Here is a 19315-nt window from a genome sequence, read left to right on the forward strand (position 1 = left end):
CTCCTCATGCTTTATTCAACTCCAGGCTGTGTCATTCAGACAATATATGGTTTACTGATACTGCTGCTGAGCCTGGGAATACAATTTTTTGTTATGGTAGGTAACACTAGCTATCCAAAATCTTTAGCACTAGCTATCCAAAATCTTTGGTTTCAATTTCTGAATTCATCTTTTAATCTTAGGGATTGTGAAGGCCTAGTGTCTACTCATGCTACTGCACACTCCTGGCTGTGCCATTCAGCCACTATATGGTCTCCTCATGCTGCCAACTCCTCCACGCTGTGTCATTCAGCAACTACATGGTCTCCTCATGCTGCCAACACCTTCACGCTGTGTCATTCAGCCACTATATGGTCTCCTCATGCTGCCAACACCTGCACGCTGTGTCATTCAGCCACTATATAGTCTCCTCATGCTTCAGTCTCATCCAAGCTGTGTCATTCAGCCACTATATGGTCTCATGCTGCCAACACCTCCACGCTGTGTCATTCAGCCACTATATGGTCTCTTCATGCTGCCAAAACCTCCACGTTGTGTCATTCAGCAACTGATGCCACCTCCAGGCTCTGTCATTGTGCCGCTCTACGGCAGTAATTCTAAAAGCGATGCCGATAATCTGCATGTTATTCTGAATAACAGTATTATTTCACTACCCCAGCACACTCCATATGTGTGTTAGAACACAGCAAATATTGAGGCTCTCTGTAGACCCCTATTGAGGCTCTCTGTAGGCCAGGAATAGCCGTTTATAATGTAGATTTGCTGCGATTTGGCGCAAATAAATTTGGATCGAAAAAATTCTTTAAAACAATTCGGCGAATTGGCCGAATAAAATTTTTGAAAAGTTTGCTCATCTCTAGTAATAAGGTAATAGGGGAAAGTATAGGGGGTATTAACCCTTTAAGGACCGGAGGTTTTTCCGTTTTTGCATTTTCGTTTTTTGCTCCTCGCCTTTAAAAAATCATAACTCTTTCAAATTTACACCTAAAAATCCATATGATGGCTTATTTTTTGTGGCACCAATTCTACTTTGTATGACGTCAGTCATTTTGCCCAAAAATCTATGGTGAAGCGGGAAAAAAAATCATTGTGCGACAAAATTGAAAAAAAAACGCTGTTTTGTAACTTTTGGGGGCTTCCGTTTCTACGTAGTACATTTTTCGGTAAAAATGACACCTGATATGTATTCTGTAGGTCCATACGATTAAAATGATACCCTACTTATATAGGTTTGATTTTGTCGGACTTCTGGAAAAAATCATAACTACATGCAGGAAAATTAATACGTTTAAAATTGTCATCTTCTGACCCCTATAACTTTTTTATTTTTCTGTGTATGGGGCGGTATGAGGGCTCATTTTTTGCGCCGTGATCTGAAGTTTTTAACGGTACCATTTTTGCATTGATAGGACTTATTGATCAAAAATGCACCAAAAATGCACTATTTTGGACTTTGGAATTTTTTTGCGCGCACGCCATTGACCGAGCGGTTTAATTAATGATATATTTTTATAATTCGGACATTTCCGCACGCGGTGATACCACATATGTTTATTTTTATTTACACTGTGTTTTTTTTTTTATTGGAAAAGGGGGGTGATTAAAACTTTTAATAGGGGAGGAGTTAAATGATCTTTATTCACTTTTTTTTTTTCACTTTTTTTTTGCAGTGTTATAGGTCCCATAGGGACCTATAACACTGCACACACTGATCTTCTATGTTGATCACTGGTTTCTCATAAGAAACCAGTGATCAACGATTCTGCCGCATGACTGCTCATGCCTGGATCTCAGGCACTGAGCAGTCATTCTGCGATCGGACAGCGAGGAGGCAGGAAGGGGCCCTCCCACTGTCCTGTCAGCTGTTCGGGATGCCGCGATTAGCCGCGGCTATCCCGAACAGCCCGACTGAGCTAGTCGGGAACTTTCACTTTCACTTTTAGCCGCGCGGCTCAGCTCTGAGCGCGCGGCTAAAGGGTTAATAGCGTGCGGCGCCGCGATCGGCGCTGCGCGCTATTAGAGGCGGGTCCCGGCTTCACTATGACGCCGGGCCCGCCATGATATGACGCGGGGTTACTGTGTAACCCCGCGTTATATCAGAAGAGCAGGACCAAGGACGTACCGGTACGTCCTTGGTCCTTAAGGGGTTAAATATTCAATTACAGCACATATATTGCTGTATGCAGTGTGGAACCACTGACAGATATTGTGGGGGCTGAATTAAGTTTTTAACCCCTTGAGGACACAGCTAATTCAGATTTTTGCCATAACGCCTATATTTTTCCATTCACAGACCCATATGGTACTTGTTTTTTCGCACCAGCTATTGTACTTTGTAATAACACCTTTCGTTCTACCATATAATTTACGACGCAATCCAAAAAATATTATTTTGTGGGTAAATTGAAAAGGAAACCGCAATTTAGCAAATTTTGGAGGATTATTTTCCATGCAGTGCACTTTATGGTAAACCTGACAGGTTTTCTTTATTCTGTGGGTCAATATGATTTAAATGATCCCCATATTATATGCTTTTCTGTTATTTTATTGCTTTTAAAAAACTCAGTCTTTTTAACAAAATAAGTTTGTTTAAAATCGCCCTATTCTGACCCCTATAACTTTTTCATTTTTCCATATACAGATCACTGTTAGAGTAGGGTCACACATAAGGTGTCCATGGCAAAAATGGGTTGCATAGTCAAAGATCGCTGCGTTGTTCTCCATGAATCGTGCTGAATCTCAGATAACGTAAGTAAATGTGGTCACACGTAGAGAAATCCAGCACAAATCAGTTCTTGCTCTTTAGGTGGTTTATTAAACCCCTAAAACAGCATCATAAAATGTATGGCTTTCTGTGACCCCGTGGTTTCCTGTGACCATACATTTTATGATGCTGATTTGCGCTGGATGTCTCTACGTGTGTGTCCTTACAAGTTGCTGTTGCTCCACAGCTATCCGTACACTGTGATCTCGCAAAGGGGGGAGATGAGCTGATATGCACTAAATGGGGATCATATTGCGACCCTTAAATTACAGCAGCCACAAATTCATCATGGATGGAATTATTACGTTTCTCATGTTGTAGTCACAGCCATTTGTAGTTAGCGGCACAATCTCATTTACAATCTCATGAGCCGAGATGCAGCATAATTCAGAGAGCGCAACATAGTTACCTTTGGTCATGCAATCTTGGGGCCCCATTTTTCATTTTTGCCCAGGGCCACACTTAGTTTAAAACCGGCCCTGTGCCCAGGAGGGCACCGATGGCACAAAGGGGGTGTCTTTGGTCCTCTCATTCTGTTCTGCTCACCGACTGTGGTGGGTCGGCAGGCAGAGCGGAGGAAGGAGGACATTAACCCTCCCTTTGCCGGCAGTTGTTGGTCAGACGTTATATCCAACCAATAACTGCACTCCTTGGGTTTTGGTATTGTTAAGGATGGGTTAATGTAATCTGTGAGTGACTACCGCTGTACTATTTTGCCCAGTGTCGATGTAAGAAAATTCACACAAGGCTAGGTTGGTATGAGTTCCCTCCTCGGTACGGACTCCATGGAGTTCTGTTTATTACCCTGAAGTCACATTAGTTTTTTACAATCTGAAAAAAAGGGGAAGGCTAAAGGGTAAAACTGTGCATCGTTCTGTATGCTGATTGGTTATTTGAGCGTGACGTAGCATAAGTCATTTATGTTGCAAGCCCTCTAGCTTGAGATTTCTCCATCTTTCCACAAAGCCCAATGTTTAGACTTCCTGTGTCCATAGTCTCCATCTCAAGGTTCTAGTCTTGATTACGGGCAAAGAGCAGCTGAAATGTTTTGAATTAAGGAAATCAAAGTTCTTCTGCAATATTTAGCTATAGCATTTTAGCAAAGTCTTATGAGTATAGATATATTGATCAATATATCAGAATATTATAGACCCAACAGTATCATCACTACCTTCCCCTAGCGACAGAGAGAGTGATTGGTGGTGTGTAGTACAGTACCAGTCAGCCTCCTCTTCCAGGTAATCGTGTCACCGGAGACCCGTATGACCAGGAATCGCTGCAAAACGCCGGTCTGAACTGACCACCCAGGCGTTGGCACAAGATACCTGCTGAATGATTTCAGCAGTCATCCTGTTCTGTTCACCCCCTGGTTACCAGCGGTAAACGGAAACCCTGAGGGCATACAGGTGTCAAGGATGGCTGCTGGTTAGGCCTTATGCCTTAAGAGTGTCGACACAAGAAATACACACCAGACAAAAAGTTGCTATAAAACTCTCTCAGCATTCTGTCTAGGGAGCTGTCCCCAGAGAGAGTTCTGTTTATTATACGGAAGTACATAAATTGTTTTTACATTTAACAAAAAAATGCATTTCCTCTGATGTCATGACCACAGTGCTCTCTGCTGACCTCTGCTGTCCATTTTAGGAACTGTCCAGAGCTGGAGAAAATCCCCATAGCAAACATATGCTGCTCTGGACAGTTCCTAAAATGGACAGCAGAGGTCAGCAGAGAGCACTGTGGTCATGACATCAGAGGAAATGCATTTCTTTTTTGAATTTCTTTTTAGTATACAGTCACTAAAAAGTACTGGGAGGATTAATATTTTTAAATAGAAGTGATTTACAAATCTGTTTAACTTTCTGGCACCAGTTGATTTAAAAAAAATTAAATAAAGGTTTCCACGGGAGTATCCCTTTAACCCCTTAACGACACAGGGCGTATCCATACGCCCCCGTTTCCAAGTCCTTAAGGACACAGGGCGTATGGATATGCCCTGCGCAATTCCGGCCCCAGCCGCTAGCTGGAGCGGAGCCGGTGCCGGATGCCTGCTGAAATCGTTCAGCAGGCATCCCGGCATATCGCCCAGGGGGGTCATTATGTCCCCCCATGTCAGCCATAGCCAGCAAGGGTGAGGTGGCACTGGTGCCACCTCACAATCGCCCTGATTGGCCGGCCGACCAATCCGGGCGCCTGCTGCGGGTGTCACTCCCGCAACCCGCTCCGCCCCTCTTCCGGAGGACGTGAGCGGGTGCGGGAAGAAGACCCCGGGAGCTGGGGACCCCGATGGGGTCCCTGTTGGTATCAGGGCCCCAGGAGCGACGGCGGCGAGGGACTGACCTGTGCGGCGGCGGCGGCGTGGATCTGCAGTTGGAGGTGAGTGACAACCTCCTGCTGTTGCTTAGCAACAGCTCCCAGCATGCAAAAAGGGCATGCTGGGAGCTGCAGTTATGCAACAGCAGGAGGCAGACCACCACAACTCCCAGCATTCCCTTATGGGCATGCTGGGACTTATAGTTTTGCAACAGCTGGAGGCACATTTTTTCTATGGAAAAGTGTACCTTCAGCTGTTGTATAACTACAACTCCCAGCATGCACTGATAGACCGTACATGCTGGGAGTTGTAGTTTTGCAACAGCTGGATGTTTCCCCCCAATGTGAACGTACAGGGTACACTCACATGGGCGGAGGTTTACAGTAAGTATCCGGCTGCAAGTTTGAGCTGCGGCAGAAAATTTTCTGCCGCAGCTCAAACTGTCAGCGAGAAACTACTGTGAACCCCCGTCCGTGCGACTGTACCCTAAAAACACTACACAAACAAACAAAAAATAAAGTAAAAAGTAACTACATATACACATACCCCTAAACGGCCCCCCTCCCCTCTCCAATAAAAATGAAAAACGTCTGGTACACCACTGTTTCCAAAACGGAGCCTCCAGCTGTTGCAAAACAACTACTCCCAGTATTGCCAGATAGCCACTGACTGTCCAGGCATGCTGGGAGTTTTACAACAGCTGGAGGCACCCTGTTTGGGAATCACTGGCGTAGAATACCCCTATGTCCACCCCTATGCAAGTCCCTAATTTAGGCCTCAAATGCGCATGGCGCTCTCACTTTGGAGCCCTGTCGTATTTCAAGGCAACAGTTTAGGGTCACATATGGGGTATCGCCGTACTCGGGAGAAATTGTGTTACAAATTTTTGGGGGTATTTTCTGCTATTACCCTTTTTAAAAATGTAAAATTTTTGGGAAAACAAGCATTTTAGGTAAAATTTTTTTATATTTTTCTTCACATATGCAAAAGTCGTGAAACACCTGTAGGGTATTAAGGTTCACATTACCCCTTGTTACGTTCCCCGAGGGGTCTAGTTTCCAAAATAGTAAGCCATGTGTTTTTTTCTTTTCTTTTGCTGTTCTAACACCATAGGGGCTTCCTAAATGCGGCATGCCCCCAGAGCAAAATTTGCTTTCAAAAAGCCAAATGTGACTTCTTCTCTTCTGAGACCTGTAGTGCGCCAGCAGAGCACTTTTCCCCGAGGGGGTCTAGTTTCCAAAATGGCATGCCCCCCGAGCAAATTTTGCTCGGGGGGCATATTGCATTTAGGAAGCCCCTATGGTGTCAGGACAGCAAAAAAAAAAAAAAACACATGCCATACCATTTTGGAAACTAGACCCCTTGAGGAACGTAACAAGGAATAAAGTGAGCCTTAATACCACACAGGGGTTTCACGACTTTTGCATTTGTAAAAAAAAAAAAAACTTTTTTCACTAAAATGTGTTTCCCCCCAAATTTCACATTTTTGCAAGGGTTAATAGCAGAAAATACCCCCCAAAATTTGTTACCCCATCTCTTCTGAGTATGGAAGTACCCCATAAGTTGACCTGAAGTGCACTACGGGCGAACTAAAATGCTCAGAAGAGGAGTCATATTTGGCTTTTTGAGAGCAAATTTTGCTCGGGGGGCATGTCGCATTTAGGAAGCCCCCATGGTGCCAGAACAGAAAAAAAAAACACATGCCATACCATTTTGGAAACTAGACCCCTTGAGGAACGTAACAAGGAATAAAGTGAGCCTTAATACCCCACAGGGGTTTCATGACTTTTGCATATGTAAAAAAAACATTTTTTTTTTCACTAAAGTGTGTTTCCCCCAAAATTTCACATTTTTGCAAGGGTTAATAGCAGAAAATACCTCCCAAAATTTGTAACCCCATCTCTTCTGAGTATGGAGGTACCCCATAAGTGGACGTCAAGTGCACTGCAGGAGCGCCACAATGCTCAGAAAAGGAGTCACATTTGCAAACTTTGCTGAAATGGGGGGGACATGTCACATTTAGGAAGCCCCTATGGTGCCAGGACAGCAAAAAAGCCCCCACAGTGCATACCATTTTGGAAACTAGACCCCTTGAGGAACGTAACAAGGGGTAAAGTAAGTCTTAATACCCCACAGGGGTTTCACGACTTTTGCATAGGTAAAAAAAAATTAGTTTTTCACTAAAATGTGGGGTTTCCCCAAAATTTCACATTTTTGCAAGGGTTAATAGCAGAAAAGACACCCCACAATTTGTAAATACATTTCTTTGGAGTAAGGACATACCTTATTTTTGGATGATTTTGGCTCCGCGGGTGCACACCAGGTCTTGGAGTGGGAGGTCAGTCAGGGGCCTTGAGCTTTTCATAGCAGCCAGGATGTGGGGCCCCCCCTCAAGGAGCGTTAATGGGGGGGGAGCACTGAGCCCTAAAATAGGGGAACACTATGAGGAACAACGGGCTGTAACTGGGGTAGACAGGTGGGGTACAGAGGCCTGTAATATGGGGTACAGTGAGCCAGAAAATTATAAAACATAATAAAACAGGATATGTTCCCAGAATGATGACCCAGAGCATAGCCAAAAAAAAAAAAATATGCCCGCCCCAAACCCTATGCTCTGAGTCATCATTCTGGGAAAGTGACATGTGTGGCCGTCCCTAACCTGTTGCCTCAAATGCGCACCCTGCTAAGGTGGAGAGAGAGCGCTGCGCATTTGAGGCAACATAAAAAAGTCCCCGATGCTAGTGACCCAGTGACTTGTGACCCATTTTTGAAAAAAACACCCCCAGAGGTCTTATCAGGGTTTTTTTTTTTTTTTCAGGTTTTTTTTTTGGGACAATTTAGTGATTTATGGGGGTTATGTTTTGGAATGTACTCTGGACTTCGTACATTGGTCAAATTATGAAAAATTCTAACGAAAAGGGAAAATTTTGTGCTCCATGGAAGTGTGATACTCCCTTAAGCAGCCTATGCAGAGGCCTGGATTATCTGGGCAAGTATCACATTGATACCTGGTGTCCTTCCGCATCCCCTTCCTGTAGCACACTCTGCATTTTTTTTCTGGCATCGTCCCTTCTTTCCACTGGGGGGGGGTCTCACCTGGAAAGTGGCCTGGGACGATCCTGGTGCCTATAATTCCAGACCCTTGGGAAGTCCGGCCTGCTCTTTCCCGGTCAGCAAAGATCAGGTACCTTAGGACTTCTTCTTGGTACTGGAGGAATGTCCCTGTGTTGCCAGCATGCTGGGATAGTACAAAAGCGTTGTACATGGCAACCTGTACCAAGTAGACCACAACTTTTTTGTACCATACCCGTGTTTTCCGCATGGCATTATATGGCTTGAGGACTTGATCTGAGAGATCAACTCCCCCCCATATACCGATTGTACTCCAGAATACAATCGGGCTTGAGGACAGGTCCCACGGTACATCGCAAAGGGACAGGGGTGCTGCCATTCCTATGAATAGTGGTGAGCATAAGGACATCCCTCTTATCCTTATACTTCACCAACAACAGGTTATCATTGGTCAGGGCACGGGACTCACCCTTGGGGATAGGCGTCTGCACCAAATTTGGTTCTTCCGCACTGTCCCACAAGCGGACGTGGATCTGGCGGAAAGGGATTTGAACAGAGGGATGCTGGTATAAAAATTATCCACGTACACGTGGAAATCCTTATCCAGCAATGGGTGCATAAGGTCCCAAACGATTTTCCCGCTAACACCCAGAGTGGGGGAACAATCTGGGGGTTCAATACGGGAATCTCGTCCCTCATGTACTCTAAACCTGCAAGTGTACCCGGAGGTACTCTCGCAGAGTTTATAGAGCTTCACGCCATACCGCGCCCGCTTCAAGGGAATATACTGGCGGAAGATGAGTCTCCCCTTAAAACTGATGAGAGACTCATCTACCGAGAGGTCCCTGAGCGGTACGTAGGCCTCCAAAAATTTGGCCCCAAAGTGATCGATGTCCGGCCTCACTTTGTAAAGCCGGTCATGGGCGGGATCACCTCGGGGCGGACATGCCGCATTATCTGCATAATGCAGGCATTTCTGAATGGCCTTGAACCGCTTCCATGCCATCGCCATACTGTAAAGCGGGGTCTGGTAGAGGACGTCCCCGCTCCAGTAATGACGAGCACTTGGTTTTTTGTCCAGGCCCATATGCAGCGTGAGACCCCAAAATGTCCTCATTTCCGCTGTATCAATGGCGAGCCATTCATTGGACCTGGCCAAAAACGAATCGGGGTGGTGGGCAATGAACTGCTGGGCATACAAGTTTGTTTGCTCCACCATGTGATTGATCAGGCTGTCACTGAAAAAATCTTTAAAAAGTCTAGATCAGTGAAGCCAGCCGTGTCAATCCGGATTCCTGAGTCGCCAACAAACTCAGGAATCCGTGGCTGATAACCCTCTGGGGGGCTCCGGTGCACTTGCCTGGGGGGCCTGACTCCTATTACGAGCGGCATTGCCACTCGTACTAGTGTACTGGGTCACTCTCATGGGGGGTGCGTGGCCTCACCTGGCGGCGTCTCCGCCGCCGTACAGGGTGCTCATCATCACTACTAGATGTTGAGGAGGGCGAGGAAGAACACAAAAAAGTAGGATCTTCCTCGTCCTCACTGGCAGATTCGGAATCGGAGGCTATAAAAGCGTAAGCCTCCGCTGCCGAAAATGCCTGGCAGGCCATCGCCTTTTTTCTACAGTGGGGGGGGGGGGCAGTGGCGGGGGGGGGGGAGGGTGTGTGTGTGTGTGTGGGGGGGGGGGCGGGGAAGTATGTACTGTGTGGTGCTTGGTGTAAAAAGTGTATAACAGTAATAGAAAAAAAAAAGCTTTGTCCATAAAAAAAGGGGTGGCACACGCAGCTCCCTGAACCCCTAATAGGACCCGGGGTAAGGGATCAGACCCTAATAGGACCCTGGAGGACCTATTAGGGGGTCGGAGGGGGGGGTACTTTTTTACTTTTTTTTTTAACTTTTATTTAACTTTTTTTTTTTACTTATTTACTCCATTTCTCCAAGATGGATATAGAGTGTGACAATCTATGTGTCAGAACCTAGAGGGTTTAGAGGTTCTGACAGCTTCTTTGTTGTTCTTTGTTGCTGGGTTACGCACCGCTGTCTGGACTGGTCAGCTGACATTGTTTGCAGCACCTGGTCTGGCTCCACATAAGCTGGCAGTTTACTCCCAGTCAGTGCTTGAGCTCAGTTTTGGACTCTAGCTAGCTGTCTGCTGAATTTGTTATACCTGGCTATCTGAACCTTTCTCTTCTCTCTGACTATTCTCTCTGGTATTAGCAAATTTGTACTGTGACTTTTCTTGCTTCAGACACGGATAGTAGTTGACGTTGGACCTATTGCGTGAGTGTTTAGTCTTTCTTTGTTAGTCTGTCTGTTTTAACTGTCCCGGACTTAAGACTCTGTTATTGTAGTTTATTATTTTGACAAATAAGCCTCTCATGTATATAGGAAGGGACTGTGGTGGTTGTGGACCTTTTATTTAGGACAGGTACGCAAGTAGGCAGGGACAGGGGGAGTGGGTGAGAATAGTGTACACTCCTTCCCTGCCCATACATGACAATATGTATAGGGATAGCACTGCCAAAAACGGTGCAGCAAATTTAAAGGCAAAACACAGTATTAGCAAACTTCTGCATTAGCAAGAAGAATAATCGGGTGCCAGACCATTACCTACCCAACCCCAACAATCGTTTCACTACAGATGAGCTTCCTCAGGGGGCGTGACTAACCAAACTACCGCCTAAAGCACTAGATTTTGCAGTTAAAGTGCATGTTCTAAATTGAGTGCATCCCAGGCTTATAGAAAATCATTGTTGTCTGTAAACTGTGACGGAGTCTTATGTACTCTAAGACCTCTTGGGATTTGTTGCAGATCTGTATATACTGTAAAGACTCTATAGTCCAAAAGCTGCAGATCTCTTTTTCTGCAAGAGAAATTATCTTAAACTCCAGGGATTTCATACTGATCATTTGGAGCTGATCCTGGGACTCGCATGCTTCAAAGAATGTCCCAGCCTCTACCCTGCCCGCTTGGACTGCCATTTCCACATTGCTCGTATGCATATCCCTGTTTTTGTTATGGAAAGTTAGACGCATTCTACTCAAACAAATGCAAGCTTTGTAAAGCCGTTTAGTCTTTAGTATGAAAGTGGTGTCTATATAATACTGATTTTGAGCCCCGAGTTTGCAGCTAGTACTGATATCCATAGAAAACGCTAACCTCAGTGGTATATCCTGCCAAAAATTCATAAGAGGGTGAATCCACCCCTTGGGTGACCAATAGATGCAGGTATAGGTGCCCCCACAGAATATCTTTCTAGTTTTGTGGAATGGTTAGTAACCCCTTTGTTATCAGTTATTCCATCATATTTAAGGGACACTGGGGATTTGATCATGTTTTTGGAAGGTTTTCAGTTCTCAGGAATGTTATGCACTTGCGTTGATTGACGTTGAGATCCTGTACATCCACAGGATCTGGATGGCCCTCTGGTTACCTTCCATAGCCAGATCACTGACTCCCTGCGGATCGGAGTAGGGGCTCATAGGATTATAGTTTACTGTTCACAAGTGCATGACGGCAGGACAGAAGGGTTAAGATTTGCCGCATTAGAGAGAATACTTACCCTGGGAAGAAGTAGAGATAGGAAAAAGGAGCTTTTAAGAAGAGAATCCTATTGGATATTACATCTAGATGCTACCGTTCCGCTAGGTATGAACGACCGGAACGAGCTAAGCACTTTCTTGTGAACTAACTGAACTCTAAGATGCATCTAGATGATCCGCATGTATAGTGTCAAGGTTGTTTTTATTTCCACGGTGGTGTATATGTATATTTTTATTATGTTTAAGTGGTTGTTTTCTGTTCTCCTATTGTTTTTTTTCAGTTCCTCCTTTTCTTTTCCCCCTTCCTCACCTGGGATTTTGTTATAAACACACCTTTGACCTGGAAGCACTAGGGGCCTGATGAAGCTCAGATGAGCATCACGGTCATTGCCCTTGAATGTTACCCCTGCCTACCACTGCCCAGGTTTGTTTGTACCTGTCCTGTATTTCATGTATCAAGAAAGAAATAAAGAATTTACAGCTGCAAGAAACTTAGTCAGTGCAAGGTCGCTTCTATTGATTTGATATGCTGTGGATTTTATCCTATTGACTGATGAACACCACTGATGTTAGCGTTTTCTATGGATATTGGTACTAGCTGCCAACCCGGGGCTCAAAATCAGTATTATATAGACAGCAGTGGACCACTTTCATACTAAAGACTAAACTATGTTGCATTACTATTTTCCTTTAAAGCAGAGAATATAAAAAAAATTGGTATTTTTTACAAAAGATAGCTGAAGGTACCGACCAAAATTTATCTGGGACATAAAGTACAATGTGTAGGAATAACCGAGTCTCAGAATCACTTAGATAACTTGAAATACCCCAAAGTCATTAGCACCTAAAGTAAGACAGGTCAGACTTGGGCCTTGGTCCTTAAAGGGGGTACTCCGGTGGAAAACAATTTTGTTCAAATTAACTGGTGCCAGAAAGCTAAACAGATTTGTAAATTACTTCTATTAAAACAGTCTTAATCCTTCCAGTACTTATAAGCTGCTGCTCCACAGGAAGTTGAGTAGTTCTTTTCAGTCTGACCACAGTGTTCTCTTCTGACAGCTCTGTCCAGAGCAGGAACAAATCCATATAGCAAACCTCTCCTTCTCAGGACAGTTCCTGACATGGACAGAGGTGTCAGAAGAGAACACTGTGGTCAGACTGAAAAGAACTACTCATTCTTCCTGTGGAGCAGCAACTGATAAGTACTGGAAGGATTAAGATTTTTTAATAGAAGTAATTTACAAATCTGTTTAACTTTCTGGCACCAGTAGATATGAAAAAAAAAAATGTTTTTCACCGGAGCACCCCTTTTAGGCCAACGTTATCTGGGTCTTTTTATTTTTATTTTTTATAATACAATACAAAGAAAAAAAAAGGAAAACAATATACAACATGACAAACACATTGGAAGGGTGGGAGTAAGGGGAAACAACCCACATTTACTTGCCCCAACCACCCTAACTCTCAAAACATACCTACATTCACACATAGTCCTGTACCCTTCCTCTATCCAATCTTCTCTCCCTCTCCAGCTATATTTATAACATGGTGATGTAAAGCACTCTATAATCGTCTATAGCCTATACGGCACTATACCCCTCTTATCTCTTTTATTTTTTCTATCCAATTGTCCCACATCCTGCATTTTGCATCCAGGGATCAAACTGGCTATTTTATCTAGTCTAAGTCTTTCCATTGTGCATACGTGGGTTAGGGAGTTTAAAATTTCTATTATGCTGGGAACTTTAGTGGACTTCCAATATTTTGCTACTGCCGTACGGTCCGCAGATAGCACGTGGACGCTTATAGCCCTGTCTTTAAATAGAAGTTTGTCCAAGCCGATATTCAGGAGAGCCGTCCCAGGGCCCCATTCTATTTGTTTTCCTAAGATATTATTTAGCAGTATTTTTATTGCTTCCCATAAGGGCTGTATCACTCGGCAGCTCCACCAAATATGTAAAAGTGTGCCTTAGTCCTGCATGCACCTCCAACACACAGCTTTGCTATTCTCCATGTGGTACATTTTCGCCAGACGGGTTGGTGTATAATACCAGCGATACATGAGTTTACGAGAACTCTTCAAATGTGATATACAGTGTGACAGACTAGATGGTAAGACGTATAATTTAATCCAGCTCTCATGTGGAATTTGTATACCTAAATCCTTTTCCCATTTTGTTTGAAAGCTGGAAGCTGGGTCATGTAGCTTAACCTGTGTTGCTTTATATGCTTTAGAAAACGTTATCTTGGTCTTAAAGAGGTTAAAATACAAGAGAGCACCATTTGTGTAAACTTTAAATATATTATGCAGCAGGGACAATCAGTTTTTCATGTTTGCAGTTGTATCACCATCATAAAACCCAATAGATTATTGAAAATATATTGTACTTGACTCACAGTAGTTTCTTTTTCTTAACAGGTTGCTGATTACATTCCTCAACTGTCTAAATTTAGTCCTGACCTGTGGGGTGTTTCGCTTTGTACAGTAGATGGTCAAAGGTAAATGCAGACTTCCTTGATTTAGCTATATGTTTTAAAGTTATCAGTCTGTCTTTTAAAGGGTTACATGAACTAAATATATTTGTGGTCAGGACTTTGAACCGTGCATGGGCTTACCTGTTACCTCCTGCCAAGGCCACCTGCAAGAAACTAGATTTACCAAGACCTAACACAAAACTCTACTTATAACATAGAACAGCGGTTGAGGTGTGCCTTAAAAACCGCGTCGAGGGTCCGCCTATAGAGGGCAAAAGTACACCACCAGTTAGGGTAAATTGAGTATCATTTATTTATAATGCCAAAATTGAAATGCCTCTGCAATTTCCCTTGAGGGATCTGGGACATAAGTGGTATATGCATCAGATCGCCACCTCCCCAACTTCTGGATGACATGTACAGGCAGCTTGTGCCTGGAGGCCACCGATGCTGCTCCTATGCGGAATGAGTGACCTGAGAACTCTCTGGGGTTGTGTCCTAAAGTGCCAAGCAGCGTGCGGACATGCAATGTGAAAAGAGAAGTGGTAAGAGCACCCCCACCGAAAGGCAACAGTGGCGACTCCGGAGGCTTATCATGGAGGAACTCAACCAGTTGTGCCAACACCGCCACCGGGCACCAGTTGTTACCTGCAGGAAAATACTTAACCACCGCCCCCCACCTGCAAGTTTTTGTGACGGACAGTGAAACTTCGAACCAAGAACCCTGCCACCTTAAATGATCCTTCTGTGGATGTGTCGCTCCCCGCCTGACACATGAAAATTCACCCGGCCGGAGGAAGCCATAGAAGGCTAGATAAATGGCAGATTTGATTATCAGACTGCGCTCGAAGCCAAACGGGTTATTGGCTAATGCGTCAGACATGGCTCGGAACAGCTCGCCGCTGATCGGTTTCCTCAGAGGTGGCGCTGTGGGGCTACGAGTCACCACCCCTCTGAGCGCAGCCTTGACAGCCTGAGATGATAGGATGACAGCCTGTCTGGGTGGGATAAAGAAATGCAATGCTGAATGCCCGAAAGGTAAGATTAATAGTGCTATGAGACAGGTGCAGAGAAGAGTGGCAGAAACCGATGAAAGATAGAATGATAGTGGTGTCGTAAGAAAAGGGGATGCTATGTTGAGACAGATATGACCTAAAGGTGTCGTGTGCTGCATGATAGGCCTTCTGGTATTGGGGGCTAAGGCGTCCGACATTAACTCCCGGGCCACCTGTGTGTAGTAAGTCAGTCCAAGATTAATTGTGCCAGGCAAGGGGGTTGTGTTCCTACTGCGTCTGCTTGCGGAGCCACCTGTGAAAAGAGATGGAAATTAGCCCTGGACAGAGCATCTGCGGCCGTGTTGTCTACCCCCGGTATGTGTCTAGCTACAATTGAAGTTGTGTTGTAAGGACACCCAGACTAACCTGCGCATGAAAGACATGAACGTAGCATGCCTGGAACTGCCCTTGTTGACTATAACAACTGTCGCCTGATTGTCCCACTGAAACTCCACCGTCTGCCCTGACCACTTGTCGCCCCATGCCACTGCAGCTGCTACAATGGGGAAAACCTCAAAAAGTGCCTAAGTGCTGCTGAAGCCTGCCATAGCCAATACCTGATTGGACCATTGGCCCGCCATCCACCTGCCGCCCCACACTGCACCATAACCGGTGGAAGATGACGCATCGGTGCAGATCTTGGGGGACAACTCGGAGACTGGCGGGACAAACATAGCCGTCCCATTCCATTGTGCCATGTACCTATCCCACATGTTCAGGTCAGCCAGGGCTTGGCAATCTAACCAAACCCTACTGTGTTGTTGAGGGACACCATGCAGCAAAGACGATATTCTGGATACGAACGCTCTGCCCTGCGGAATTGCTCGCATATCAAATGCCAGCATTCCCAGCAAGCTCTGCAACTCGCCCTTGGTCGTGACCTGGGAGACCGTGTACTTGTGGATAGTGTCTCTGATACGGTTGAGTTTGTCAGTGGGCAAGCTGACTTGCATTGCGACTGAATCTAGGATTACTCACAGAAAGGTGAGACACTTAGTTGGACCGACCGTTTTCTTGGGAGACACTGGCACCCCGATATCAGTGAACAGTTTCAGCAATCTGACCAACTGGTCCGGCTCTTCCCTCGGCCGACTGAGCAGAAGAAAGTCATCCAATAATGGATGACCTGGCTGCATCCAGAGACATTAACCAGCAGCCAGTGCAATGCCTGGGCCAGTTGGTCAAACAGCCACGGGCTGCTCTTGCATCCGAAAGTCAACTTGGAAGCAAAATAATATGCACCCTGCCATTTGAGCCCGAACCATTGCCACTGGTCCCTGTGCGACAGCAGCAACTTGAAGGCATCTGTGATATCCGCCTTCGCCATCCAAGTCCCGGGGCCGAGCGCCAAGATGACCTGAATAGCCTGGTCTATGGAAGAATAGTGCATACTAAACTCCTCGGATGGAATGAGAGAGTTGATACTGGGGACAAGTGACCCATGAGGAGCCGACAAGTCAAATATCAGTCTCTTTTCCCATTGAACTTACCTGTTACCACCCCTACCGGACTGACCCTCCAAGACCTGAATGGAGAAACTAACAAGGGGACAATCATATAACCTTTCATTAGCTCAGCATTTATTAATTCAGTGACAACAGCGGGATCGTTTACGGCAGACAGCAGATTGTCACATTCAAATGTGGCCTGCGGCAGTGTGACCATGCCGGCGTGGAAGCCTCTGTCAAAACCATTGATCAACCACTGGACCCAATCTGGGTCCGGGTGATCCGCGAGCAGAGCGGCCAGGACTGGGGTACGTACCCCGCCTAGTCATGCGACCCCTTTCTGCCTACATGCAGAGCCCGGATGTGCCCTGAAGCAGTAGAAGCAGACGTGTAATAACCTGCAATTGCTGAAGTTGCACGAAGACATGTTATAGTTGTTACAAATTTGTGAGCCTCCGAGATAGTGTACTGGACGGCCCAACTTATCCACGGAAGGTGCGGACCTGCTGAAACTGTCCGTGGAAGGTCTGGCGGCGCCCTGCTCGCCCTGTTGAGCCAGCCCTACACACCACACCGTAGTATGCGTGATTGATTGACAGGCGGCACATGCGGGGAATTTGAGATTGCGAAGTGGCTGCAGAACATCTGTGAATCTTCGATGCTCCAGTCCGTGAGGTACCCATCTTGGCTGAAGGCCGCCGCTGCCATGGCTGAGAAACTTCTAAGATAATCGTAGAAATGGGTACCACCGTATTTGTATGCATATTCAGTAACCCTCCGCAAATACAGGTCGAGCTCCTCTCTGCGCTCCGGTCTGGCTGAGCATATCACCTCCCTGCATTTGCTGAAGGCAATCACAAACTCGTGGATATTTAGCTTCCTCCAAGCCCTGTAAGCTGCAAAGGAGGGCGTCCCTCGCACGGAGCTTCTAGCTGGTGTATCAGGGATGGACATCGGGTCCTCTATGTCTGACACGTGAGACATGACCTGTCCGGGACGTAACGGGTGCCGGGGAAAAAACGGTAATCATGAGTGACTTGATATGAGAAACATGTACCCCCCTTGCTGAGTACTGACTGACCTTACCACCACTGTAACACAACAGTAAGATGCCTGAAACAAACAGAAAATCGACTGTAACACCTGCGGACAACCGAATACCTACTTAATGTTAGCTTACAGCTGCAGGTAACTGCCCGTGCAATGTGGCCGAACCCAAGAGTGCTGACCGTAGTGCCAGTGCGACCCAGAGTACCACCTGAATAGTTTGAAACGAGGCCTGACCGTGAGTCTGACCGAGAACGTGTGCATGACGCGTATAGTCATGAATAACTAAACCGTGAACACCTCCTGACTGCGAGTCAAGATTACAGTGTGCACCGTTTCTCACTAACTAGCGATGGCTCTGAAGACGTGTCAGCAACCACCGCAGGCGAGTGGTCACCCTTGAAGAAGAGTCAAGATCGCAGTGACCACTACCCGTGTAAACGAAATGCTCTGTATGCGTGACAGTAGCAATGATGCCTTGAACCCTATCTGACATGTCGAGTCAGATATACAGTGATTCAGGGCCTATGTGTAACAGCAGCAGTGCGTAACATTAACTAGTGTAACAGGAGTATTAAGCATTTGAACTGAAATGACGTGAACTAGCGTCTGCTAGCGAAAGTGATGACCACCGTGAAACGTGACTAATTAACATGAACAACCGCCGTACGGTTGGTACTGCCCGTAGCCAAGTTTGCAATGACCAGGAACGTAACGACCACCTAACTGGATACAGACCACCCAATCTGCGAAAGAAACTAACAGTGGTCTAACCATATGGGTTACGCGCCACCTACCACCTCTGACAGATAAGTACTGGCACCCCCTAGCCCCCCCCCCCCTATGCCTGAAACTACCCCAACCTCACTAATTACTTGACTACCCCAAGCCTCCGATATGCATAACCACCCCCCCCCCCCAAACCGAAACCACAGTAATATGGATTATAGTATTATTAACTTACAAGCTGCCCCTTGTCTGCGACAGTGCATGTGTTAGGAACTGTGGCCTGACACCGGTGCACCATAAGCCAGCCCCTCATTACTGTATGGTACCAATACACTCTATAAGCCTAACACATTTCCTCACACACATTTTTTTTTTTTTTTTCCAGCGCCACCTTCTGACCATCCGTGGAGCTATGCCGCCGGCTCACTGGCATGCTGTGACTCCGCCCGTTCAGAGCCCCACGTTACACGTGAGACGCCGGCACAGGGAGACCCACGTGGGTCGCGTCTCCCCGCGCCTGCCATGCCGCCAGCTGCCGCTGGATCCAGAGGCCGTGTTCACTGCGGCCAGCCCGGGCACGCGCTGCACCGTCGGACCGCCGCCTACATAACGCGCTGGGTGCCGGAGCCTGCCCGCCAAACGAGGGGAGCAATCGCAACAGACCAGGGCCCCAGTAAATGAAACATGCCGGACACCCGGCACTTACCTGCACCACCACACACCTGACCCAGCGTACGCAACGAAAAAACCACCGCAATTTCGCCAACCCAGCATACGCCCAGAGGGAGGGGCCGATGGATTCACACAAATTCAGCCTGATAGGCTTCCCACATATATTTTTTTGAAGATCACTTTTTTTGGATTTATA

General features: G+C 46.1%; 1 protein-coding gene across 3 annotated transcripts in view; it reads left to right on the forward strand.

Moving 5' to 3' along the window:
• The window catches only part of LOC130284872 (glutaminase kidney isoform, mitochondrial-like), a 1293621-nt gene that overhangs the window by 393087 nt on the left and 881219 nt on the right, over window positions 1-19315 (forward strand). For all 3 annotated transcript variants that reach the window (XM_056535756.1, XM_056535754.1, XM_056535755.1), the window contains exon 5: window positions 14113-14192. In XM_056535756.1, coding sequence (XP_056391731.1) covers window positions 14113-14192 — 80 coding nt within the window. The remainder of the gene's footprint in view (window positions 1-14112; window positions 14193-19315) is intronic.

This window comes from Hyla sarda, chromosome 8, assembly GCF_029499605.1.
Source record: "Hyla sarda isolate aHylSar1 chromosome 8, aHylSar1.hap1, whole genome shotgun sequence".
Classification (NCBI taxonomy): domain Eukaryota; kingdom Metazoa; phylum Chordata; class Amphibia; order Anura; family Hylidae; genus Hyla; species Hyla sarda.